Source organism: Callithrix jacchus, chromosome 1 (genome assembly GCF_049354715.1).
Source record: "Callithrix jacchus isolate 240 chromosome 1, calJac240_pri, whole genome shotgun sequence".
In the NCBI taxonomy this organism is placed as follows: domain Eukaryota; kingdom Metazoa; phylum Chordata; class Mammalia; order Primates; family Cebidae; genus Callithrix; species Callithrix jacchus.
In genome coordinates, this window is record NC_133502.1 from 92563430 (window position 1) to 92591137 (window position 27708).

Genomic DNA, 27708 nt, shown 5'->3' on the forward strand with positions numbered 1-27708 from the left:
GCTTCTAAAAGGCTGAACATTCAAGTTTAATTTTTAAAAGCTATGTATAGTGACTATCATAGGATGGAAGATACATGTTAACTCACAGCTAAGTATTCTATTCTATTTTTTTAATTCATGCTAAAAGAAGAAAAACATTGCAAAATTAATTTCCCTTCCAGCAGATTGTTAGAATTCACAACAAAACCAAACAGAGAAAACTCACAACAAAAAAAATAACATAAACACAAAGTCTCATTTATTTTTGTTTGAAGCACACAGGAGCTCACTCAGCACAATAACAGTAAGCGAATCATACAAATATTGAGAAAAATGTTCCTATGAATACATACATATATATTCTTAAGAGTAGCGATCAGGAGTTTAACAACAATGTAAAGTGGTTTTCTCTAAAGAATGCTTTCTGGCAGGCTTTCGGGTAGGAAATGGACAGGTAAATCACTGTCACATAACAGATATGCTAAGAATAACTTCTGTTACCAAGTCATTTGAACCCTGTGGACTGTGAAAGCCCTCTTGGAATTTACATTTAATTCCATCATTGGCCTGGTTGACTTCCACATTTCACTAAATTTGGACAAGATCTACAAAGTAACCCCTCAACTCTCAGTCTCTCACACTCAGTGCTGTGGGAGGGAAGGGCAGGTGAGACCAGTTGTGAACACATACATGGGGACAAATGTTAGGATTTCCTAACAGTGTCTTTCTGTTTCTGCACTTCCTTCCAAGCTCTTCCTTTATAGGCGTTGTTATAAAGTGTAAGGTGCAAAGTCATATCTACACTGGCTAATAGATCTCAAATTGCTAACGTCTCCTTGAAGCCATCCCCCCCAAAAAACACTTAAAAATTCTTAGCAACCCACACAATTTAAAAACAATTTCAAATCATTGCTCATAACATACTTCTTAGTTTACCTGTTAATAACTCACACCATTGCTTTTAAGCATGTGAATGTTTTCAGCCATTATCAACAACTTTAAAAATGGACAACAACAAAAAGGTGCCCAACAGGCTCCAGAAGCATCCAAATTTTGCATCTCTATCTCTCCATCAGCACAAGGTAGAACTGATACAATGTGCCTTCCAGCTTGCCTTTAAAGCTTTCCATATGTCTGGTTCTGAGGTGAAAAGATTAAAAATAGAAGAGCCTGGTAGGGAGTGACAATTCAAAATGCATTGCTAGTTCTCACACCCGTTATGCTTCCTCTCTAAGATCTCAGCTGCAGTTGCCAACAGAGATATTGGAGGGCACACTTCAAAGTCGGCTAAGCATAATGGGGAGAGTTTCCTACCATTTCTTTCCCTTTAACCTGTAGAATTCTTTCTGAAGGAAAATGAGTTTCAATGGGGGCTCATTAGCACTAACTTAGAAAGACCCCTAGCGTGAAGGGAGCTTGTTCCAAGATCTCCTCTTGTGGTCTGATAATTCAACTAGCGAACAGTCTCCTTGGTCTATTTAGGACAACCTTTCACATCCTAATCTTTTACTTCCCATGTTTTCCTCTCATTTGAAAATGAAATTTACCTTAGCTGATTAGCCTGCTTTTGTGTTCTGGTTACAACAATATTTTGTGAATTTATGATAATCGATATTTTTGAATAGTTTTTACCTTTCAAAGTCTATTCTGTTGAAAATACCACAGAACAGGAGGGAAATGGTGGGGGGTGGAGTGAGGAGGCTGGTAAGTTAATTGTTTCTTTCCTGCCAGAGAGCAAGATATTCAAACAAAAAGTGACAAGTAAGATTGGCTTAGAAAAGTGCCTCTCCACAATTCAGAAAGTCAGCCTACATAAGGTAAAGGCAACATTTTAAAGTGCAGAAAATCTGGCCCCAGGTATAGCTAATGCCTGTGGTACAGAAAAAAAAAAGCATACGTAACATTCATGAACACCGCACTTGGAGAAATAAAACATATAAGTTTTAAGTGATGCAGAGAGATCAAAGTACATACAAACATTTCAACACACCCTATTTTTACTAGGAAAGCTATTCTGGTCTTAACACACTATCAGAGCTAAATTTAAATGTTTAACAGGATGGTTGTGTGCGGCCATTCCTACTGCTTCTGATACTACACTTATTTATATTTACTGCACGTGAATCCTAAGTCTACATGGAAACTCATGTTCAACATCAAAATGTACACCCTTAAAGAAGGTAACAGTGTAGGATCTTGCAAATGCTAGAAGCAGCTGCTGCCTGTAAGTATATCTTACACATCTCATCTAAATTCCTAAGCCTACTCATTTGGTTAGACACCATGTAACCAAGTTCCTTTGGCAGGGGTTGAGGGATAAAACGGAAGATTCTTGCCAGCCCCGTAGATAAATGGGGAGAAATTTGGCAGGGTGTCTTTGACATGGCTCAGGAATTAGAAATATTAGAAATACAGACTAAGACTGGAAATTGGGTTTACTAAGCTACTTACCCCACAAAACAATCTTTATTGTTCATTAAAAAAATAAGACTAAACTTTTGTTCCATCTTTAGGTGTCATAAACACATAATCAAATCTAAAAGTATTTCTACTAGGGGAAAAAAAAATGGGCCAATTACTGCTAAATTAGCCTAAGTATGTGAAAATAAAATTTAAACTACATGAGCAGGAACTGTGTTTTTTGTTCTGTAAATATGGAGTCAGCTATATTATATAAAGTTTTCTACTATAAGATAATATTAAAGAGTCACTCCTAAGCTCTAGGAATGAGTATTATAATATATTAAGAAAGTCTATTCTTTTTCTTTGCGCATTTATAGTATTTGTAATTAAATAAGAAAAATATAGAATTTAAATATCATTCACAACAATACTTAAAGATTTATCATAAGGTCATAATTTGGTTTTAATTCTAGGTTATGGGAAAACACACTGTGATAGGAAGCATAAAAATACTCTTTGCTTTGTAATGTTCCTGGATGTCTAGTAAAAACTAAGTCCTATTAACGTAAATAATAAGTAGGATGTTATGTACTTTTCATTATCCTAAAATTCTAATGTCCTAAAAATTATAAGGAGTTAAACAGTTTCTAACTGGATAAAATCAGAAAATAGAGTGCTTTCAATATACAGGGTTTAAAGATTTTTAACAACATTTCTTTAACAGGATTTGTCCTTCATTTTAAAATTCTAACAGACTGATATTTAAGTATGGAATTCCAACAACTACCACATATTGTTTGGGTGGAATAGACCGTGGCAATGGAACTGGTCCTGTTAGTATTGGCAGCTCCTGGATGTCCAGCACCTGCCCTAGTTTACAAAGACTCCAGTCTACATAAATTCCATAAAGCATGGAATTTGTTTCTCTTCTAATAAAATGGAAGCAATGATAACATCTCACTGTTATAAGTTGATTTTTAAGGTACACAAAAATACAACTATTTATGCCATGTAGTTACATGAATAATATTCCTAAGAGATTTTAAATCTTTAATACCCAACTTCTGTCAAACACTTTGAAGCACAAAACTATATTAAGAAAGCATGTGGCATTCAATTTCTGACATTCATCCCCAAAGAAGGCAAAGCACAACACTAACACATCTCTGAAATGCAAATTCCATTAAGTACAAATTTCTAAAACACAAGGTCAATCTAGAAACATGTTTTAAAATTCAACAAGTTCTCTTTTTAAATTGGTATGCTCCATATATAATTTTCAAACACAATCTGAAGTGATTTTCTAACATTTGTTCGCAGTCTAACTTTGCTCCCTCATAAAAATCTACTCTCGTGGGTCCATTTCAGTTTTCTAATTTTTGCATTTACTAGCTCAAAATGTCTAACCTTTTAGGAACATCTTTTCTTTCCACATTTTCAAATATGAAAAAGGCTTTGTTTAAATCTCATTGTACCACCAGTGATAGCATTCCCTTCTGTTTGAGCTTAAAGTAAGTCTGAGCAGCTCCAAAGGGAGACATTTTCATGAAATTTATGAACCCTCTCAACCAGAGTTGAGAATTAGTGCAACTTCCTTCGAACGATTTGTCAAGTGAATACTGTAACTAGACACAGAAAGGGATAGTCATCCCAAGAACAAGGTACTATTTTTTGACTTTCTAACTCCACCTGGATACAAAGGAGATGCAGAACCACACTAATCCCAGGAGAACTTCATAGATGCCCGAAGGTCTTACACTGAGCTGGAAAACGGAACCACCTGCTTTCCGCCCACATAAACCTCCTCAATATTTCGATCATCTCCTGAAAGAAAAATCAAGGAATCATGTATAAAGTCCTTTTGAGTCAATAATTATCTTCATTGCCATTGAGAGAGATTTTTTTTAAAGATACTTTTAGGAGAGGAAATACCAAAAGCTGCTTTCCCCCCACGCTCAGGTTTATAATCTGAACAGGAAGACATGATCAGTAGAAAATGTCATGGCTAATTTCATGATTAGGGTCTGAATTCCGCTCCCGAGGCAGAAATCACATAAAGTTGAATCAGCCCCCTTTAGCTGTCCTTTCTCAGCTAACGTGGTTGGTTTATATTTTGCCCCCCGTGGAGAAAGAAATACTTTACACATTTCTTACACTCCAGAAGCAGTTCCACAAGAAGTAACACATGTGTCTGTCCATCTCAAGCTCACTGAGCTCACTCAACAGGATGGGAAGTAGAGTAGAATCTTCTGCATTACTGTTTCTCTCAGTGAATGGAATTGAACGTGAGTACATTACAAGCACATTTATGAACGCTCTCAACCAGAGTTGAGAATTCATGCAACTTCCTTTGAACAAAGGTGAGACTTTGAACACGTGGTGAGACTCTACTATGTATTTGTCACAAAAACATGGTAAGGCAGAATGTCAGATACTGAATGAGTACAAGAGGAATGAACATGAAAATCTCTTCCCCTTTGGCCTTCTATTTCTATTTCTCAGCTTAGAACTTATGACTAGAGAAAGTCATGTGCACTTCAAATAGAACCTTTAAATAATATGCCACAATGGGCTTAATGCTTCAGAGTGTTTAAAAAAATGAATCAAAGCAAATTATCATACATAGAGTTTAATATATGGCATGATAAATACAGAGAGCCATAGCCAAGAAAAAGACAAGACAAGGAAAGATTTTATTTATTATTTAGCATAGAGACATACATTCACCTACCTAAATAGAGGAACTTCTGGATAACAGCCTAAAATGGAAAATAAAAGTAATAAGAAAGAATAGTTTGTGCATTTAGAAAAGTAAATTCACAGCTGACAATGGTTGGCAAAGCCCAGAAATATGAATGTACTTCTCAATGGCAAAATCTACTTCTATTAATTAAAAAAGAAATAACTACGTGCTTTAATAAAAAACCTCCCAGAACAACAAAACAATCCATTGGCAATTAACAGTTTACCTATTGCGTGAAAGTTTTGGGTATGTAACTTTAGAGTCATCATGGAAAAGGTATTATATAAATTAAAGAAATTAATTTAGTAAAATAATTCAAATATTTCAAGAGGTGTATGTTGTAAGACAAGCTTGTCCAATCTGCTTTATTGTGTTGTTGTTCTGTTTGGTTCTGTTTTCGGCTTTTAGCAGCCTGAAGCCATGGTTTATAGTTTCTGTCTCTAGTGATAAGCAGAAAAGAGGGGTGAGGGAGGGGACTTTACCGGCCCAACCAGAAACAGAAACTAAGAACCTGTGACTGTATTCTCTCCCTTGGATACCCCTGATGTAAGAAAAATGACTAAAACTATTCCCTAGAGCCCTATTCCCAGAAATTAATTTTAATAAGAGAGTAAAAGAATAAACAATATAAAAATAATAATGGGATCAGGACTATCCTCAAATCAAAAGCAGGGAGGTCATTCGGACCCTCCCCTCACCCCTCACCCCTCACCCCAATGCAGGTTATAAGACCATCATGTAAAGGGTGTCCTCCTTATAACTGACCTCTGAAGACAAAGGGTCGCAGAGAAGAATCTGAACCAACAGGTCTTGCTAAGTCCCTTCTAGCTTATTACCACTGGATCACACTCTTTGTCCTATCATATTTCTCTACAATGCTCCACTCTTCATCAAACCTAGCATAAAAATACCCAAGTTTACCCATTTCTTTGGGTCTTTGCTTCCTTACGAAGGAAGTCAGTTAATGTGAAGAATTTAGCAGACACATAAAAATCAGTCAGATACTGTTTTCAGATTTCCTAGGATTTTGGTCTCCATAATTTAAGTTCATCACATGACTTCCCTTTCTTGACTTTGGGTTGTCTAGTGATGGCCTATAAAGTTCAAGTTAAGTTCTAGCTGTCACTTATTATCTGTAAGACCTTAGGAAATTAATTTTCTAAGGATTAATTTCCTGATTTCTACAACAATAGTAACTAGCAATTACAACTATGTCTATTAGCTGGGCATGGTGGCACATGCCTGTAGTCCCAGTTACTTGGGAGGTTGAGGCAGGAGAATCACTTGAACCCAAGAGGCGGAGGTTGCAGTGAGCTGAGATTGCGCCACTGCACTCCAGCCTGGCAACGGAGCAAGATTCCGTCTCAAAAAAAAAAAAAAAACAACTTTAATATGATATATTTATTATCACATTTACTCTCATAAGTAGATCAATTTAGAAATGGCAATAGTTAATTCTTTTTTTAGAAAGAGCTCAATATCTTACAAGAAAGTATTTTTTCAAGTAAGATTAACTAGTTTATTCATAGGAAAACATTTTATGATAAAGCAACAAAGTTCATTTTCTTATAAAATTGAAAACATTGACATAACAGAGTGGTCAAGAGCCTCGCCTCTGGTAGTCAGAAAGCTCCAGGTGTGAGTCCAAACTCTGCCTACTAATCACTGGCTATGAGTCTTCACGTAAATCACTTAACCTCCCTTAAGCCACACTGCCTCTATAAATTAACATGACAACATTAATAGTACCTACTCCCTTAGAGTTGCTCTGATGATTGAACAAAATTAGGTATGAAAGTGCCTAATCCCATGCCTAGCCAGCACATAGCAAGTGTTCAATGAGTTCTAGTTACGTTCAAATATACAAACACATTCAAAATAGAAAAGTTTTGTTAATACCATTATTTTTAACATTGCTGTCATAAAATTACAATAATTATCAAAGGGCTCTAGTGTCCCTTTGAAGAGTTTCCTGCATTCCATTAAAATGTTTCAGTTTCTATTTTCTTTTATAGAGGGAAGCTGTTAGGCGACTTTATGAAATAAATGCCTTTTGATTAACTTTCTTTTTCTTACCTCAGAAATATCACCAAAAAAATCCCCATAAAACAGGTCAATGGGAGAGTCAGATGCTTTGGGGTTGATCAGGAGGGCATCAAATTCCTTGCCCACTTCAAAGTTTCCTATCTCTCTATCCAGCCCCAGGGCTACAGAGAACAAGGGAATAAACAGTCAGGATTACAAGCCATCACACCACACTAATGTCTCAGTTTGTAAGGACAGATCCTGCCAACATGTCGCTAGGAGAAAAAAAATTTAGTATCTTAACAGTGAGACAGAAAAGCGCTCTCATTCTAATAGGTCACAAGACTTCTACTTACAAAAAGTAGAGTAACCACAGGAAAGCAAAATCTGGGAATAAAAACAGTTCCCTTCATCACTGTATTGCAATTCTGATTTGTCTCTATTTCAGCTCTATTGGTGCACTTCATAGCCCAGCTGGTTTATGCTTTTCATTTATCCCTCTAAGAAACATGATGATTAACATAATACCTTTCCTCTTTTTCCCTTCTATTCTCCTCACAACACTTCAACTCCTTGCCTTGCCTTTCTTGTTCTTTCTGTTTCATGAAATAGCTGACAAGATTTATTTTCATGGCAGTGAAATGAACCTTGCATAAATAAAAAATAATTATCTTTTTGCATATTTGTCAATGCAGGAATATCCATCAGAAATTCCTTAGTTTAAATCTTTTGAATGGAAAAAAAACACCTTACTTCTCAAAGTGAACAGATTCTCATAACTCAAAAGTCCCAAAGCTTTTGCAAACAGACCAATCTGTTTGCAGCCTTGAAGGTTTTCTGGTTGCCAGAAAAGAATGGTTTTCTAAAATAGAGCACAGGCCAATAACATCTATTGACTTGGCTCATCTCATAGCTACAAATCATGTTCCAAGATGATTGGATACCAAGGAAGAACATCTCTCATTTTTATGATTTCGTTTCAGAAAAATGGGGGTAGTTGGCTCTCCTCGCAAACGGAGGTATTGAATCTAAAGTTCCTTACAGCCTGCAATCTGAGGAAGGTGTACACTGGGGTCACAAATGGAAGCATGAATAAAAGGAAGGTTAACCGGAGTGCAGTATTATTTATTTCAATTTTCACATGTATTTTTTGCATTCTACCACCACTAAGATAAAAGTTTTATGTGAAAATATTGAATTGATTGCCTCTGTTAGGCAATATCTATTATATTTCTATGTGTAGGCATCCTGAAATTGTGGAATTTTTCTAAACACTGACTTAGAAATCTTACTTGTTCTTTAAAGATTCTTTAAAGGGCAACTCTCATTCTCAGAAAAGAAAAATGGCTTTTTAGCTAAAGTACTCTCTTTAGCAAGACAGGGGTATGAATATAATCCAAAATGTTAAAAGAAGCCAGGTGACTTCTACTAATAGTATGGGGAAGGACTGAATGTAATAGAAAATCACTGGACATTCTCTCCTCCTTCAATGATTACTTCTTTTTGCCCTTGACAAAGAAGCATGTCAAGTATGAGTTTTTAATGACTGGATTCGACATAAAATTGTTGTGCGTTTAATAGATCAGATAACCAGGAGCAGTGACTAGCTGGGGTTTAGGCAGTTTGATGACATATATAAACCAACTGGGCTTTTCAGTAGAGCCTAGAGAGTTCAGGAATGAACTAACTAAGAAAGACACAATTCTTTTCAGTGAATTTGTAAACTGATATAAATTCAAATTGTTGCTCATAGACCCCAATGGGCTGGTAAGTGACTCGAATGCATTTCAGGAAATGAAGTTTGGCTGCCTTTGGAGTAAATGTTGGTTGACTCTGTGAAGATAATTTATGCTCATCTTGATCTTCTTGAGAGTGAATGGAGAGGCCATGACAGTACTGGAAAAATGCCACACTTTAAATACGGATACATTCATCTCATTTTACTCTGACTATAGTAGAGAGACAAACTAAGGAAAAGAAATTCCATGAGTAAGCCCAGTGACCCAGAAAATAGATTTAAAAGCTACACAGCAAAGTAGAAATGATTGGGTAGGAACCCATGCTGGCTTCATCAAAGAAACAGGCTCCTGATGAAGTAACTCACAGAGAGCCTAGAATTCAAAAAGTACTACTTAAATACAACTCGTTTGTACCACAAACATAGATGGCAGAATAACTACTCAAACTCAAATTCAGATGTGAAAAGATAATGGTGGTGTGGGTGAAAGGCTGTAACACTTATTAAAATAGTGAGTGATTTGAAATTTGGAATTTTAGAAAAAGAAACCATAAGACTTTGGTAAATCCAAAAAAGAAAAAAATCCAACCCTGTATTTGTTTTTCTTGAAATGTGCTTATGATATTCATCATAGCCCCCAACACTCAAAGAAGATGCGAGAAGTCTCTTCCCAGGATAATCTTGGCTTCAATTGTCCTCCATTAGTAAGATCCAGGGTATCTATCATAAATCTGCACCCAAATATGTTTCTAAAGCTATGTCTACATTTTGATTTCTTACTAGCTCCCTAGGGTTTCATACTATTTTTCACTATCAGATTACATTTATATTTGACCAATTTTTTTTCCATAACAATACAGTTACCCGTGAGAACTGGGAAAAGCTGATGAGCAATATTTGCATATCAACCAACTATATTTTTGCATCTTTATCCTTTTAAAGAGGTTTGAGTAATTAGTATCCTTAAGTATATGAACCAAATGCATGGTCTTGGCAGGAATTTATACAGGAAGATACTGTAGTGGAAGGGCAGAAAGTAAGAATTTGCATTTTGGCATATGATTATGTGGATTCAACTCATAGCACACTGTGTCTTGACAGCTGTGTAAGCCTCAGACTTCTTGTTTGTAAAACAGAATGAATAATAGTGGCTGTGAGGATTAAATAACAACACATGTAAAGCGTGTTATATGATTCCTATCACAAGGAAAGAACTCAGTAAGCCTTGGCTACTATTTTACTATTATAATCATCACTGAGGCCACAGGAGAGCAAGTTACTTGACTCAGTGGAAAAATGGATTCTTTAATTCATTTATCTGAAGACTCTGTTGCCCAGGCTGAGGTTGTAGTGGTGTGATCACTGCTCACTGTGGCCTCTACCTCCCTGGGCTCAGGTGATCCTCCCACCTCAGCCTCCCAAGTAGCCAGGACTCTAGGCACACTCCGCCACACCCAGCTAATTTTTGTATTTTTTTGTAGAGACAGGGTTTTGCTGCATTGCCCAGGCTGGTCTCAAACTCCTGGGCTCAAGCATTCTGCCTGCCTCAGCCTCCCAAAGTGCTGGAATTACAGACGTGAGCTACTGTGACTCTCAGGCGTACCTCCTAAGAATGGATTATTCTAAAGAATTCATAGGCATGTAACCAATGTAATATCCATTAAAACAATATGATAACTGTGTCTTAGACATCTGTTATAGCAAAGATAGTGAATTCACTGAAGGAATGATTCCTCCTTCGTGAACTTTACTGGCTGAGATCTGGGTATGTCACAGGAGATGTGATCATTATGAATATTGGTTTTTCTAATACCAAGCATGCACCTTCTTACTACATCCAAGGACATAGATCAGCATGGTTGAATATTGTGTGAGAGAAAATGTAATAGTCATTACCTTGGCTTCCTCCAAGAGTAGCTAGTCTGAAGGCTTCTTTGAGGGTGAGGCTTTTCTCATTTACCTTATTAATTAAAAGGATATTGGAAGCCATCACTGCTCTTCTGATTGCATCAAGCATGGAATATGAATAGCCACCAGCCACGTCTACAGTAGGTAAAATAAAACCAAAACAGTAAGCTTATGAGAATAAGTGGAATAATACATATATCATTGTTTTTATGACATTCAGTCCTTAATATACTTTTTATAGTTAAAGCTCTTAACTATAAACACAGACAGCCATGGACTAAGATTTAAAGCAATTCAAAATCTAATTAGTATCAAATGCATACTTTAGTTTCCTATACCTGCTGCAACTAATTATCACAAATTTTCTAGCTTAAAACAGCAGATATTTATTCTCTCACAATTTGGAGGTCAGAAGTCTGAAGTTAAGGTATTGGCAGGACCACAGTCCCCACAGGAACTCTAAGGAAGAATCCTCCCTTGCTTGTCTCAGCTTCTGGTGGCTCCTGGTATTTCTTGGCTTGTGGCAGCATCACTCCAATCTCTGTCTCTATCCTCAAATAGCCCTATTCTCCCCATGTCTTTTATTTGTCTCTCTTCCCGTCTCTTCTAAGGATATTGATCACTGAATTTAGGACCCACTCTATTTCAGAATGATCACATCTTGAGATCTTTACCTTAATTATACCTACAAAGACCTTTATTCCAAATGAGGTCACATTTACAGATTCCGGTAGACATCTTTTAGGGACCCACAATTCAACCCAATGCAATACTCAAATGGTTTTAAAAGCCAAGAGAAGAAACTCTTATCTCTGAATATTCTATGAACACTCACAGAAATTGTTCAAATACGGCTGCATAGTTTAGATAACATGTGGTTTAAAATAAGCTCATGGTTCTATTCAATAAAAATTTATCCTAACTTTGTTCTAATCCAGATGAGAGTTTTGGGAAATTAAAAACCCACTTCTTTGTAATTTTTATGAAGAACTTTTAGAATGAACTTGTGTATTTTGGGAAATTAGTGTAATAAATGAGCAATGCTAATGCAGACAGCTCTGTATTTTGGTGGGCACGATTAAATGAGGAATGAGATTTTCGCAATCTAAATAAAGTCTCTAATCATAATCAAATGAAATACTACCTTTAACAAGAATGAACATGGGATTATTAAATGAGTTTGTATAAATAAATTTTAATTAAGTTAGTATGTTTTATTAAAAGAAAACACATTTATAGCTAATAAGCTTCATATTTTGTGTTCCTTCTGTCATTTCCAGGTAGACATATGTAATTGTTAGTGCCTATATATTTGTTGCAAAAACAAAATAATTGCCTAGTTAGTAGTAACTCTAGATTGTAGCTCAATTTTATGCTCAACTATCTTACATGTGCTTAGGTAAACTTGTATTTAAATTAGAGAATCACCCAGCTCCCTAAAAACTTTTATTACATCTACTTAAGTGACTAGTCTGTGTTAATATGCAGTAACCATCCCTTAAATCTTCATTTTTATCATAGCTAAGAAAACAAACACAGTTTTGGAACAATGCACATTAAGCTTTGAAACAGTTTGTCTGCTGCTTCTTTCTTTACTGCTAAAACAACAAACATGTTAAATATAGATAAAAGTAGAATGAAAATTAAATCACTAAGTGGTATGAAAACATGTAAAGACTAACTATATTTTATTACAGATGGATAAAGACTGGAAGCAATGTAGTTGCTTCCAGTGAGTATGGAAGATTTAAATATATGCAGTTAAAAAATAAGGTATAAAATATCACGGGAAGTGGGATTTTCCTAAATATCTACTCAAAATTAACCTTTCAGAAAGAATAAGGATAGATTAAAAAATAATGCTATGCAATTTACTGGAAAAAACTGAAAGATGCCTTATGATGTTGATTTAATCATCTTATATTCTTCTGATTGCCAATGTTATGTCAGTAAAATAAATGTCAACGAAGAAACGATTTTGTGCTCATCAAAAAAAGACCACTGGGCTGCATAATTTCATGGTATTTAGTCAGGACCATTTGTGTAGGAGTCAAGCTTTTCTTCCAGGGATTTCCACTGTGATAGTAACTTGCTGATTCTTCCTGACTGTGTTAGCTTTGTAGTTTCCCCTTTCATCTACAACACATTTAATGTAGGTTGTACTTTATCATATGGCCAGAGGCACTGTGGTAGGATGAAGGAGAAATCATGAATGTCTAACATTTTAAGACCTGGTTTTAAACTGTGTACCTAGAACTTTTTGCTTTGCGGACCTTTTACTTTTTCTTTTTTTTTTGAGACGGAGTCTTGCTCTGTCACCAGGCTGGAGTGCAGTGGCACAATCTCGGCTCACTGCAACCTCCGCCTCTTGGGTTCAAGTGATTCTTCTGCTTCAGCCTCCCGAGTAGCTGGGACCACAGGTGCGTTCCACCACACCCAGCTAATTTTTTTGTATTTTTAGTAGGGACAGGGTTTCACCATGTTGGCCAGGATGGTCTCTTGACCTCGTGATCCATCCACCTCGGCCTCCCAAAGTGCTGGGATTACAGGCATGAGCCACCGTGCCTGGCTGCTTTCTGGACCTTTTATTAGTAACTTAGGACCTGTGAACCTCAATTTTCTCAGAAAATAGAAATAACATCATATATCTTAATCATTGCAGAGAAAATTCAGTTACATAATCAAAGTGCTGAAGAATGAGGACAAAAGAGTGGAAACTGTGTGGAGGAGGGAGGAAAAGTGAAGCATTTTCTCAGAAGATCTGCTCCCTTACCCCACTCCTTCCCCAGGACTCTGATGAAGATGGTTCCATTACTTGCTCATCAGAGTCAACATTTGGACACTATTATTTACAAGAAGACTCTAACAAAATTATACAAGAGCAAAAACTTAAGCCAGAGGAATATGGAAAGATTAAAAAATGATTTCATATGCGTGTGCTCATTTCCTTTGCATTCATTCACTTATTCAGCAATCATTTACTGCACCCCTTATGCGTGCTTGATTTACTTAAGCACTTGTACATAAAAACCTATGGGCTCCCAACATGAGCGAGCTAACTATCTTGTTGGGGAGAAAGAAAAGAATCATATCAACAGACTCACATTAACAATAATTTTTTTTAAAGAAAATGGAGATGAAGGGCCAATTTTGATAGGATGGTGAGGGAAGACCTCTTTAAGGCAATGAAATTTGAACTAAGACAAGAATGAGAAGAACTCAGCCATATAAACAGAGGCAAAAAGGGGCATTCAGACATAGAAACAGAATGCACAGAGGACTTTTGGGAGAAGGGAATATGATTTATAGAGACGATAGCCAGGGTATTCATAAAAGACAGCCAGAGTAGGGAGGAGAGAGTAGTGTGAGATGAGGCTGGGCAGTGGATGGGTATCAAACCATTCTGGAGCTTTGTGGGCCCTGTAATGAGCCTTACATATTCAAAATCCCACTGAAAGGTGACGAGCACTAGAGGGTGACATGATTTTTATTGTGATTCTTTTGAAAAACAGACTGGAAGGGCCTAGGATGGGTATGAAACCCATTAGGAAGCTAATTCAGCAGTTAAGCAAGAAACGATGGCAGCTCACATCCGGTGGTAATGACCAATGAGGGAAAAGAGGATGGTTCTAGGAGATACTAAGAAGTCATGAGGTTGGGCATTGTGCTGGCTTAGACAAGGGGAAGAAGTGAGGGAGAAGAAAGTCCCAAAGATAATGACCAAATTTCTAGTTAGAAAAAATGAATTCTCTAAAAAGGAGAGCTATTTTAGAGAACTAGGTTTAAATGTGTTTTGGGATATAATGAAGTTCAGGGGTTCCTTCAGGAAGGGTCTAAGAGATGGGAGAATGTAGTCCTTTGAAAACATGGGTTTAGAATTGAGAGAAGTCAGGGCTGGATATAAATACCCTGTGTGCCTGCATGTTCTCACTCATAGGTGGGTGCTGAACAATGAGAACCTATGGGCACAGGGAGGGGAGCATCACACACTGGGGTATGTTGGGGGGTGGGGGGCTAGAGGAGAGACAGTGGGGGAGGGGAGGTTGGGGAGGGATAACATTGGGAGAAATGCCTAATGTAGGTGACAGGGGGATGGAGAAAGCAAACCACCATGGCATGTGTGTATCTATGCAACAATCCTGCAAGATCTGCACATGTACCCCAGAACTTAAAGTACAATAAAAATAATAATAAAAATCTGTGTGTCATCTGAATATATTTAATCACATGAGGCAATAGTTGTGGATGGCACCTCCTAAGAAAAATGTGTAAAGTAAAAAAAGAGACTGGCAAAGACTGAGCCTTGAAGAAAGCTTTCAAATGGCCAGGAGGAAGAGAATCGCCATTCAGAGAAAGAAAGGAAGAACAAAGGTGCTTCACTGGATTCAAGGTAAGATTATTTGAACAATGGAGAGAATAGTCAATTATGGCAAATACAGCTGAGAAGTCCCACTGCATGAGGACAGAATGGCATCCTTTGGAGTTTGCAGCAGAGATCCCAGTGGTAATACCCACAGGAGAAAGGGCAAAGGCAGTTGTCATGGAGGGTGGGGCAGGAATCCAGATGGAAGTTGGTGGAGGAATGGAAAAGGGCCTAGAAAGTGGTGCCAGTGTGCCTCTCCACTCTTTGAAGAAGCTTTGCCATGAAGGGAAGCAGACAGGTGGAGCAGGAGCAAGAGGGGGTTGTCTGATTAAGAAACAGTCTTGGGCCTTACATGGTGGCTCATGTCTGTAATCCAGCACTGTGGGAGGCCAAGGTGGGTGGATCACCTGAGATCAGGAGTTCCAGACCAGCCTGGCAAACGTGATGAAACCCTGTCTCTACTAAAAATATAAAAATTAGCTGGGTGTTGTGGCATGCGCCTGTAATGCCCAGCTAATCCTGAGGCAGGAGAATCATTTGAATTTGAAGGCAGAGGTTGCAGTGAGCTGGGAGCACGCCACTGCACTCCAGCCTGGGAGAAAGAGCAACACTCCATCCTAAAAAAAAAAAAAAAAAGGCAGGGGAGTTTGTTTCTTTGCTTAAAAGCTCAGAAGATACTAGAGTGTTTGTGTACCTGCAGGTATGTAACAGCAGGAATGATCCAGCAGGAAGGAGACACTGATCATACAGGATGGTCTGCAGCCAAAGGAACTAGTTTATTGAGATGCTAGGAGAGAGAAAGAATACAGAACACATTTGCGGGTATTTTGGTATTTTTGCCTTTGATTGGAAGAAGGGCTTTGCTGTTGTTGTTTTTGCTGTGACAGGGAAAAGAAGACAAAATGCCAGCAGATGCTGAAAGGTCTGTGAATTTGGTGGCAGGAGACTGAGGGAAGGATTTCTAGTTGCTTCTATTTTCTCAATGACATATGAGATGAGGGAGGCCTTAAGCTAGAAGTTGGGGTAGAAAATTTAAGAAGAAATGAGAAACGCTATCTTGGAATAAGGATATATACGCCTTATTACAGACTAATAACTATCGTCCACGAAGAGGGCCATTTGGGATTTAAGAAGAAAATTTAAAATGAAAGCCCACTGGAGGTTTTCCTCTAACAAATTCCAGATGCTCCACTGCAGGCACTGAATGGGGACTTTTGACATAATCAAGGGTGGGGTTTTTGCGATGTGAATACAAAGAAAACGAGAGGAATATAAGAAGTGAGGATGATTCCAAAGGAATGATTGCAGTGATGTGCTCTGACATCTAAGAATTCGACTTAGAATAATGGATTGTGAGAAAGCATGGAGTCACTGGATTAGAGTCCACAAGAGATCAAAAAGCTGTTGCTTTTGGAATAATGGAAGAAGTAAGTTAGGATAGGGAATTAAACTGAGAAGTGAGGCACTGGCTCCAGGTATGTTGTTTGTTTTAATGAATGTATAGGTCTTGTTTATGTAAACTTGTTCTATACATTTAAATTTATCTTCAGATGATTATTTTTGGTTATTTGCTATTTTGTTATTGTTGTTTTTACAAGTTTGTTCATATTTTACATAGGAGGTATCCTATTTTTAAAATTCTTCAACTAGTTATCTCTAATATTTTATACTGCAAAGTCAAAAGTAAAATGTACAATTCCCTTTATTCTGAGACAAGGAATTTTTTGTTTTTGTTTCTGAGACAGTCTCTGTCACCTAGGCTGGAGTGCAGTGGTGTGATCTTGGCTCACTGAAACCTCCATCTCCTGGGTTCAAGCAATTCTTCTGCTTCACCCTGCCATGTAGCTGGGACTAGAGGCACATGCCACCACACCAACTACTTTTCGTATTTTTAGTAGAGACAGGTTTCACCATTTTGGCCACTTGCCAAATACATCCTCCTCTTGGCCTTACACATAAATTACAATTTCTTGGGTTTTGTTAATAAAATTAGAAGAGAGAATTATGTTATACTTGAAAAATTCTTTCTTGCAGAGTATGTATTTTTTTTATAATTTTATGATAAAATCCTGAAGACATTCAAATGATATGTGGAAAGCATAAAACCAAAACTCAAGAACCTAACACTCAGTTTTTAAAATAAGTAACATATATTTAGGTTCCAGGAACCTCTTTCCAGCTGAGGAAAACATCTTTCTGATTTATGCTGTCATTCTGATAGGTTTTTGAATATATATATATATATATATTACTTTTAACATTGTGCCTATTCTGTCTGTTAAGGATTTTACTTTCATTTTTTAAAATCCTTAACAATTCTTTGATCTTCTTATTTTGATTGATTTTAGCTTTCCATGATATCATATTGTATTACTATTTTCCCACATGGCCCTTCATTTGCCTCATTGTTCATTGAATGATGTAGGTTTTTAAGTAAGGTTTTCAAAGGGTTCCTAAAGAAAATATTTTCCAAGTCTTTGTATAGCTGAGAATTTTGTTGCCTTCATATGTAAAGGAGAACTTGGCCTGGTATATTATTCTTGACTAACAACTGCTTTGTCTCCAAACTCTTTTCTTGCCTTTTGGTATTTTGTGTGCCAACAAAAACATCTGAAAGAAAACTGGTTTTTAATTGTTTTGTTGATAACTGACTTTTTTCCTTCTGTCAATATTTTGAAATTTTTTAATTGTAATTAAAATATTTTGCCACTACATGTTCAGTTATGATTTAGTGTAAAACAGGGTAAGGACTTTCAAGGCAGTTCTTTCTTAAGCTCAGAAAAGATTTACCCTTCAAAGCTCTGACTATTCCATCTGTCCCATTTGTTCTGGGTGCTTCATCAGAAAAAGACCCCTAGGCTGGGTGCAGAGGCTCATGCCTGTAATCCCAGCAATTTGGGAGGCCGGAGCAGGCAGATAACGAGATCAGGAGATCGAGACCATCCTGGCCAACGTGAAACCCCATCTCTACTAAGAATACAAAAGTTAGCCAGGCATGCATATACTTGTAATCCCAGCTACTTGGGAGGCAGAGGCAGGAGAATCATTTGAACCAGGGAGTCGGAGGTTGCAGGGAGCTGAGATCAGGCCACTGCACTCCAGTCTGGTGACAGGTGACAGAGTGAGACTCCGACTCAAAAAAAAAAAAAAAACCTATGTGTTAGCTCTGTCCTTTCTGGGCTTCACATCGATCATCCTCAAACACTGTCTATCATCTTTGGTTGACTTTGCTCTCCAGATCACTGATTTGATTTTCTTCAATAATAATTCTGCTTCTCATAGCTTTCTAGAGGGTTGGTTGGTTGGTCATTTCCTTAACTGAGGTATAATTAAAATATAATACATATAGACCTTAGATGTTCAGTTTGGAGAATGTTAACAATTTTATAGCTTTAACTATTTTGCAAAAAAACTAAGATATTAAACATTTCTATCACCCCAGCAAGTTCCCTCATGGCCTTGTCCAGTCAATATCCTTAATTCTTATCTACGACCTTTGGCAACCACTTTCAGATTTCTACCAATATCACTTAGCTCTGTCCGTCTGTGAGTTTCATGCATATGGAATCATGCAGTGTGTTCTCTTTAAGCCCACACGCTGGCATATATATATACCCACATTTTGCATATATTAGTAGTATGTTTTTTATGGCTAAATAGTATTTTATTATATGAATACACCTCAACTTGCTTATCCTTACTTCTGCTGATAGATGTTCGGATTGTTTCCAGTTTGGGGCTATTATAAAAAAAAAGCTGGTATAAACATACTCATACAACTATTTTATTTTACTTATTTATTAATTTATTTATTTTGAGACAGAGTCTCATTCTGTCACCCAGGCTGGAGTGCAGTGGCATGAACATAGCTCACTGCAGCCTCGACCTCCTAAGCTCAAGTGATCCTCCTGCCTCAGCCACCCAAGTAGCTGTGACCTCAGGTGCATGCCACCACGCCCAGCTAATTTTTCTATTTTTTGTAAAGACAGAGTTTTGCCATGTTGCCCAGGCTGATCTCAAACACCTGAGCTCAAGCAATCCTCCTGCCATGGCTTCCCAGAGTGCTGGGATTATAGGTATGAGCCATTGTGCCCAGCCTCATACAACTATTTTGGCAAATATACATGTTTATTTCTCCAGGGTAAAGTACCCAAGAGTAAAATTCCTGGGTCATATGCAGATGTATATTTAACTTTATAAGAAACTCCCAAAACATTCTCCAAAGTAGTGATAACCATCTACTCTCCTTCCAGCAGTGTATGAGAGTCTACATGCCTTTTAATCTGATTTTCTTCAGTTTTCTTCCTTCATTTCTAAAATTTCTACCACAATCTTTTCATAGAACCATGTTTTCCTATACTCCAGGGATGAGGGCAATTTTCTGAAATTTTCTTCTGGATCCTAAAGCAGATCATTTTCAGCTGTTTGCTCATACTCTTATTCTTTGTGATATCATTTTATCTTGTTTTGCTATGCTTCTGTTAAATTTCATGTGGATTTCTTCTACCTAATATTTGTGGAAGTCAAGATCTGCCTGCACTTGTTATAGATACAGTATGTGAACTGCTCTTGGACCTGCTCTCTAGTCATAGGATGAGATATAATAATCTTCTAAAGTTTATAAACTGAAGGGTAAATTGATACATAAAAGTCATGTTTAGGAAATAGTGGAGAATAGAGTGACTATTGCAAAAAAGACTAGGTAAAAATGAAACAGGATTCTCTGAGTAAACAAGCTAATGGGTCGTATTTAATCAAACATTTGGTCTCCAACCTCTCCCTTTCCTTTTTAAACCAATCTTTCTTGATTAATGTCATGTGCCAGGCACTGTGCTATTTTGCATGCATTTTAAAATTTAATTCTCTAAACAAGGTTGCAAGATACACATAGTTGTAATTGCTAGTTACTAATGTTGTAGAAATCAAGAAATAAATCCTTAGAATATTAATTTTCTCAAGGTCTTACAGAGAGTAAGTGACAACTAGAACTTGACTTGAACTTTATAGCCCATCACTAGATAACCCAAAGTCAACAAAGGGAAGTCATGTGATTAACCTAAGATCTGAAAACAGTACCTGACTTTTTTTTTTTTTTTTTTTTTTGAGACGAAGTTTTGCTCTCATTGCCTAGGCTGGAGTGCAAAGGCAGAATCTTGGCTCACCACAACCTCCACCTCCTGGGTTCAAGTGATTCTCCTGCCTCAGCCTCTGGAGTAGCTGGGATTATAGGTATGCGCCACCATGCCTGGCTAATTTTGTAATTTTAGTAGAGACAAGGTTTTACCATGTCAGTCAGGCTGGTCTCAAACTCCCAACCTCTGGTGATCCACCTGCCTCGGCCTCCCAAAGTGCTTGAATTACAGGCGTGACCCACCACTATCTAATTTTTATGTGCCTGCTAAATTTTTCTTATTAGCTGACTACAGCGTGTAACAAAAACTCTTGGCCATTTTTTTCTTATCCCTGAAAGCTTTTTTGTGAACGTAAAATCACTCGTTTCTTCCTTTAACACCTGTGACTGTATGTAGAATTATCACAATCTCGATAATTTAAGGCTTAAACTAGAATTTTTTTAAATCTTGATTACTTTGAGTCCCTTAAAATTGAGAAAAACTTCTAATCCAATATAGAGCTCTTTAAAGATATTAGTAAAATCATTACACACATTATTGTGTCTTACCAATTATTTACTTTGTAAAATGTCTCAGTATAACAAACTGAGACTTGAATTACTGCAGAAAGTGATGAAAACTGCCAGTATCAACATGCATACAGTCTGATGCTCTTAAATACCAGGAAGACAAAGGCATCAAGAACAGAAAAGACGTCCTCCTATCCCACATTCATTAAACGAAAAATTTAGTTCAGTCATTCAGTTATAAAAGGAGGCTCACAGAGGACACCTAGACATTTGAGCCCAACCCACACTTTCAAAGTGAACAACACTGCACACTCTCAAGAAACACAATTAAAATGTTCTGTGAGGGCCGGGCGCGGTGGCTCATGCCTGTAATCCCAGCACTTTGGGAGGCCGAGGTGGGTGGATCACGAGGTCAAGAGATCGAGACCATACTGGTCAACATGATGAAACCCCGTCTCTACTAAAAATACAAAAATTAGCTGGGCGTGGTGGCGCACGCCTGTAGTCCCAGCTACTTGGGAGGCTGAGGCAGGAGAATTGCTTGAACCCAGGAGGCGGAGGTTGCGGTGAGCCGAGATTGCGCCATTGTACTCCAGCCTGGGTAACAAGAGCGAAACTCTGTCTCAAAAAAAAAAAAAAAAAAAAAAAAAATGTTCTGTGAGGAAACAAAATATCACTAATCCATCACTAATTCATATGCATTATAACGTCCCTCAGCTTAATAGACAAGTAGACTGTCTGTGGATATGGAGAGGTCTCATTTGGCTAAACATTGCTTAAAAGCAAAACCAATTCTCAACATATGTGAGAATTCTCAATTCTGCCATAGGTTGAATCTGTGCTCAATATGGCAAGGACAAAAAGATTCCTTTTGATACAGTATTTGTAATGGCACACTTATTGAAAACTACAAATATACAAATCCAAATCATTAAACCTAGCCAGAAAAACAAAAGAAAACAAAAGTCAAGTACTATTTTTAAAATACCTCTGAAATATGTGAGAAGGAATTAATTATCCTTTGTAGCCTAACCTTTGAACAATAAAAACAGGGATGACAGCTTTCAGGATGTTAGTGTCAACAAAACTTCTCCCTTTGCATATATACTTTTCTTACTGCTTCTAACTTCTCTATTTTGTTAGATACTTATTATCAAGATATTGCTGCCAGATAATAAAACTAACTTTTTTTGAGACGGAGTCTCACCTGTTGCCCAGGCTGGAGTGCAGTGGTGCAATCTTGGCTCACTGTAACCTCCGCCTCCTGGAATCAAGCAATTCTCCTGCCTCAGCCTCCCGAGTAGCTGAGAATACAGGTAAACACCACCACACCAGGCTAATTTTTTGTATTTTAGTAGAGATGGGGTTTCACAGTGTTGCCCAGGCTAGTCTTGAACTCCTGAGCTCAGGCAATCCACCCCCTTCAGCCTCACAAAGTGCTGGGATTACAGGCATGAGCTACCACACCTGGCCCAAAACTAATTTTTTTAAAAACACAGCAGTCACCTGTGAATTAGTCACATTAGAAAGTTACACATGATCAACCACTTTGCCATAGCTCCAAATGGTGAACTACTAACCTGTACCCAGCCCTATCTTGACTTCATGTTTCAGGACTTCTAGCACATTTAGAAAGCCACTGCTGAGCCTGCAGAGAGAGAAGATGTCAGAACAAGGAGATCCATGGGTTCCGACAAAAGAAGGACACTAGTAACAGTGATGGTGATATCACTGAAAACTGTCCTTCCCAGTATATCAGCTCCAATGTTGACACAAACATATAGTCAAATCAGACCAGCCAAATCCTGGAGTAAACAGAATCAATAAAGAGACTGATCCTTGGTCCTTGGGCCAAGGTTAATCTCAGGCGGGCACAAAGCAGCAAGAGCCAGAAAAAAGCAACAGGAGCCAGAAAAAAATGCAGGGGATCATTTGGGGAAAAAAATGAAGAAATCAAACCTTGTAATTAATACAAAATTCTCATCTGTCTTTAATATTTTTTGACCAACATATCCTTTTATCTTAGGAAGGGGAAATTATAAAGCATTACCTTTTCTCTATGCCTGGAATAATGTGTTAGAATGAATGAGTAGTGATTTGCAGGATCAAAGAAAGGGGAGTACGACTGGATAAAGGGGTGCAGCCTAATGAGTCAGGACCTGATCATTCAAATGCTGCTTCTGAAGACAGGAGCAAGTAGCAAGTAGGAGAGATGGTTAAGCTTAAGACATGTGCCACCTTTCTTTTTTTGAGAGATAGTCTTACTCTGTTACCCAGGCTGGAGTACAATGGCACAATCTTGGCTCACTGTAACCTCCATCTCCCAGATTCAAGTGATTCTCCAGCATGCCTCCCAAGTAGCTGGGATTACAGGCATCTGCCACCAAACCATCTAATTTTTGTACTTTTAGTAGAGAAAGGGTTTCACCATGTTGTCAGGCTGGTCTCGAACTCCTGACCTCAGGTGATCCACCCATCTCAGCCTCCCAAAGTGCTGGGATTACAGGCATGAGCCACCACACCCCGCCTGATGTGTCACCTTTCTAAAAAGACAAAGGAAAACTGAGGCAATCCTTAGAATTCCAAAAAAGATGCAAAGGTCAAAGTGGTCTGCTGTAAGGTGCACATAACTAATTTCCAAAGCCCTGGTGCATACATAATAAATCTTTCAGTTGTTAGAGAAAAAACAGCAGTGACCATGTGTCCTAAAGAAATTTAACTTCAAATCTCAATTTGCAAAGCTAGATTATGCTTTAACTTAGAGGATATTAACACCCAATGGGTGTTAAATCCTTCCACTATCAAGTAACTTGACCATAATTATAATCACTAAACTGTACATAGACAAGATTCCCTGTTATGTGTCACTACTTTAAGTCTGAAAACTCAGAACCTCTGGGTCCCTAATGCACTCCAGAAATATGCCACTGTGGCTTTCAGTGCCCTTCCCATAGAGACAGACGTATACCTTTGTAATTTGCGAAAACCCTAGATTTTCCATTGTGAATGCCTTCCAGCTCTTTGCCTAGGAGCTTTCTCAGCTCTCTCCTGTCCAGAGCCTGTTCTGTCCTTGTTTGGAGGAGGCTAGAAGTTCCAGGGAATTAATGCTCTTCTCCACCCCCACCCAGAAGCCCTCAGCCACAGTCCAGAAGCATTTGGGTTTGCTCTTGCAGCCAGCTTCCTCACTTCTTGGGTGGGATAACTTTGAGTTCTGCTTTGGACACTGGTTCCCTGAGTTTCCTATTGAACAGAAGGATGAAACTCCGGAAGCACGCAGTGGTAACTTGCTTGATGATACAATGTTTACTGACTTCTTTCCCTTTTCTATTTTACTTCCCTAAGGTATTTTCTGAGATCACACCTACAGCATGGATTTTTAACCTAGCATCCATGGACTGGCATTGTGAGATCCCTGAAATTAGATGCAACAGTTATAATATCCATGGGTTTACTTTTTTCTGAACATACAGGCTATAACTTATTTATTTATTTGTTTGTTTATTCATTTTTCTGAGACAGAGTCTCACTCTGTCACCCAGGCTGGAGTGCAGTGGTACAGTCTTGGCTCACTGCAACCTCTGCCTCCTGGGTTCAAGCGATTCTCCTGCCTCAGCCTCCTGAGTAGTTGGGATTACAGGCGCACACTACCATGCCCAGCTAATTTTTGTATTTTTAATACAGATAGGGTTTCACTATGTTGGTTAGGCAGGTCTCAAACTCCTGACCTCAAGTGATCCACTGGCTTCCACTTCCCAAAGTGCTGGGATTACAGCTGTGAGCCACCGCACCCAGTCAATAACTTCCATTTTATTCATTTACAGATCTAAAACCTTTCAAAAGGTTAAGAACTGGTTAATAAATAACACCTCTGTATCCTGGGGAATTATAATGGGACAAGGTCTCCTGGGCTTGCCTGTGTGGGCTGGCATTCCATCAGGTCCAGCAGGGTGACATATATCATAGCGAACTGACTTTGGCATGGCTGTGTTTCCTTCTAACACTAAAGCACAAAGAGTAATGGAAGTGACTACCCTCTTCCTGGAATTCCTGGATGACCTATGGGTTCTTTAAGCACTTTCACTATACATTTTTTTTATGTTGTATTCCCTATTGTCCTTTTTTGTACAAACTCAGGGATTTCAAAATGCTGTGCTCTCCAAATGTGTCCTCTGAGATAAACGTCCTCTCGCGTCTTCTCTTTTACTCCCCAACAGCACGAGTAAATGTCAAACACAGAATAGAGGAGAGATCCTGGAAAAATGACTGAGGAAAACAAGGTATTTGGCTGCTAATCTGCAACCCAACCATTCATAATCTATCAAATAATCACTGTCTACTTACGATAAATTAGAATTGGGACAATGTGCGATGGACGCTCCTCGTTCATGAAATACGTTCAGTTCTTCTGCGGAGAGGTAGCAGCCGTGTGCCATCACTGTCTGGAGAGAAGAGTGCCCTGTGTGGAGTTTACCACTCACAAATGATTAAGTGGGTGCTCACTCAAGGTATTTTCACTCAAGAGAGACTGAAGCTGTAGCTTGGCTGTTACCATCTTTACAAGAACATTTATGATGATCTATATGTATAAAGTTGCTGGGTACAAGTTATACCTCAGAATAGGCCTGTAAAAACCTTGTCTTAACAAAGTTCTAGCAAATCTGTGGAGTTTACTTAAGTTCTTTTTGCTGATCTATAAAGTAATGAGGGTTTAGTCCAGGTGATCTACAGCACAGGATATCCATCCAGATGGAAGATAACATGATTTTATCATCTCTACTTTCGAAGACTGTCAAGTTACTTTCTTTTCTAAGTCCACCTGGTGAACGACTGGTAGGGCTGTGCTTGCTCCAATTCTAAAAACAACTTTCTAGAAGTAAAAGTCCCTTCTCAGTACCTGGAAGCCACCTGCAAAGCGCTGTTCTTTATTTCTGCTCCTAGTTTCAATATAGCTGCCAATGGTCTTGACACTTTCAACTAAATAAACTTTAACTCACCTGTTTATGTTTTCATAAAAACTAGGAAATTTAACATCTTATAAGCATTAATTCAGAAAGTAAATTTGATCCAAGAAAGTAGGCACTGCACACATAGGAGACCTCTCTAAATTTTTAATCTTGGTAGTACTTATTTGTAGATTTTCTTAAATAAGACTTTACTCTTTCAAAATTACTTTTCCCTCAGGACAAAACCTGTATATAAGTTGCTTTCTCCTTTGAGAGGCATGGTTCAGTGACTACAGAATTATTATTAAAATATAACTTTCTTAATCTCTGTACAAATAAAATTAACATGCAAATAGAAGGTTAATTTATTAAGCATATGAAAATATATGTAAAGGATGAAAATTATGGCATAGCATTTACATGATTTATGCAGAGTATTATATTAACCTTTCGGGTCCTCTAGTCACATAGTCACTAAGAAATTATTTGCTACAGTAAACTCTCCATGCAGTTTGAACATTTCATTGAAGACCAAAGCCAAGTAGTACATTATTTTGATGAGGTCTCTTCACACATATTAATTTTAATTATAGAAGTAATGCTTACTCATTTTTTTAAAACACTCTCAGAGTATTTAAAAATAAAAAGCAGAAACTCCTTCTGCTTTGTCCCTCAGGAAGAGTCATTTTTAATAATCAGTGTATGCCTCTCAGACAGTTTTCTCTAAGTAAGAATGCATCTATACATAAGTACATACACATCAAATAATATTACACAAACATTCTTCCTTATAAGCCTGTATACCTCTTTCTTTGTGAATGCTGGATAAAATCCTATATATTTAATTATATACTTAAAATCCTATATATTAAAGTTTAATATATAATTAGCATCCCTTTTCATATTACTTACAGAGTGAATTCTCAGAAATGCATCTGCTGACTCAAAGAAATGCACATTTACATTCTAATGGATACTGTTAAAATGTCCTTGGACCAAATGACATTCCCATCATCAATGAAGCCTTTAGATTTAATTAAGTAGGATGAAACTTCAGGCCCATTTTTAACTACACATACACGTGCACACACACACACATACACACACACACAAACACACTGGGCTTTACTCTAGTTTAAGAAATGTATACAAATGTACCCCATAGATATATAAGCCTTTTGTGTACCCACAAACATTAAAAATGTAAAATGTTTGGTCGGGCGCGGTGGCTCATGCCTGTAATCCAAGCACTTTGGGAGGCCGAGGCAGGTAGATCACGAGATCAAGAGATCGAGACCATCGTGGTCAACATGGTGAAACCCCATCTCTACTAAAAATACAAAAAATTAGCTGGGCATGGTGGCGCATGCCTTAATCCCAGCTACTCAGGAGGCTGAGGCAGGAGAATTGCCTGAGCCCAGGAGGCGGAGGTTGCGGTGAGCCTAGATTGCGCCATTGCACTCCAGCCTGGGTAACAAGAGCGAAACTCCGTCTCAAAAAAAAAATTTTTTTTTCAAATGTTTTTAAAAAGAAATGTATTCATATTAGAAATCTGAAGATTACTATTGAGATTTTAAAACTTAGATAAATATGCCCTACTTTACATAGATTGTGTCATGATATAAAACTTACCTTATTTGTCAAAAGATTGTTTTTATCATACACATCTGTGTAGTTTTTATAATTGGGGTATAAGTTTTTCACAGCTTCAACTTCATCACGATTTTCACTTATATGGCTCTACAAAAAAAGAAATAATATTTTCATTTTTCTTCTGTAAAATACCATTAGAAATTACACTTCCTACCTCAAAATGGTATGAATGGTTTCCACCTGTCTATTTAAGGGACCACATAGAAAGGCAATAAAGATTGCACATGCATTTTATTCAAAACAATTATATATGTCATATATAATATAATGTATATGACAAAGAAACTGAATATCATGAACATGTAGTGTGTG

General features: G+C 37.7%; 1 protein-coding gene across 4 annotated transcripts in view; it reads right to left on the bottom strand.

Annotated features, from left to right (window-relative positions):
• Positions 1-216: 216 nt before the first annotated feature.
• GDA (guanine deaminase) overlaps positions 217-27708 on the bottom strand; it is a 115402-nt gene continuing 87910 nt past the window's right edge. For 3 of the 4 annotated variants that reach the window (XM_035302525.3, XM_035302522.3, XM_035302518.3), the window contains 7 exons: positions 27376-27483; positions 25142-25239; positions 22381-22448; positions 10785-10931; positions 7202-7332; positions 5114-5141; positions 217-4206 (listed from right to left, as the gene is read on the bottom strand). In XM_035302525.3, coding sequence (XP_035158416.2) covers positions 4136-4206; positions 5114-5141; positions 7202-7332; positions 10785-10931; positions 22381-22448; positions 25142-25239; positions 27376-27483 — 651 coding nt within the window. In that variant the 3' untranslated portion in view covers positions 217-4135. The remainder of the gene's footprint in view (positions 4207-5113; positions 5142-7201; positions 7333-10784; positions 10932-22380; positions 22449-25141; positions 25240-27375; positions 27484-27708) is intronic. The other variant, XM_035302530.3, reaches the window with a different exon arrangement.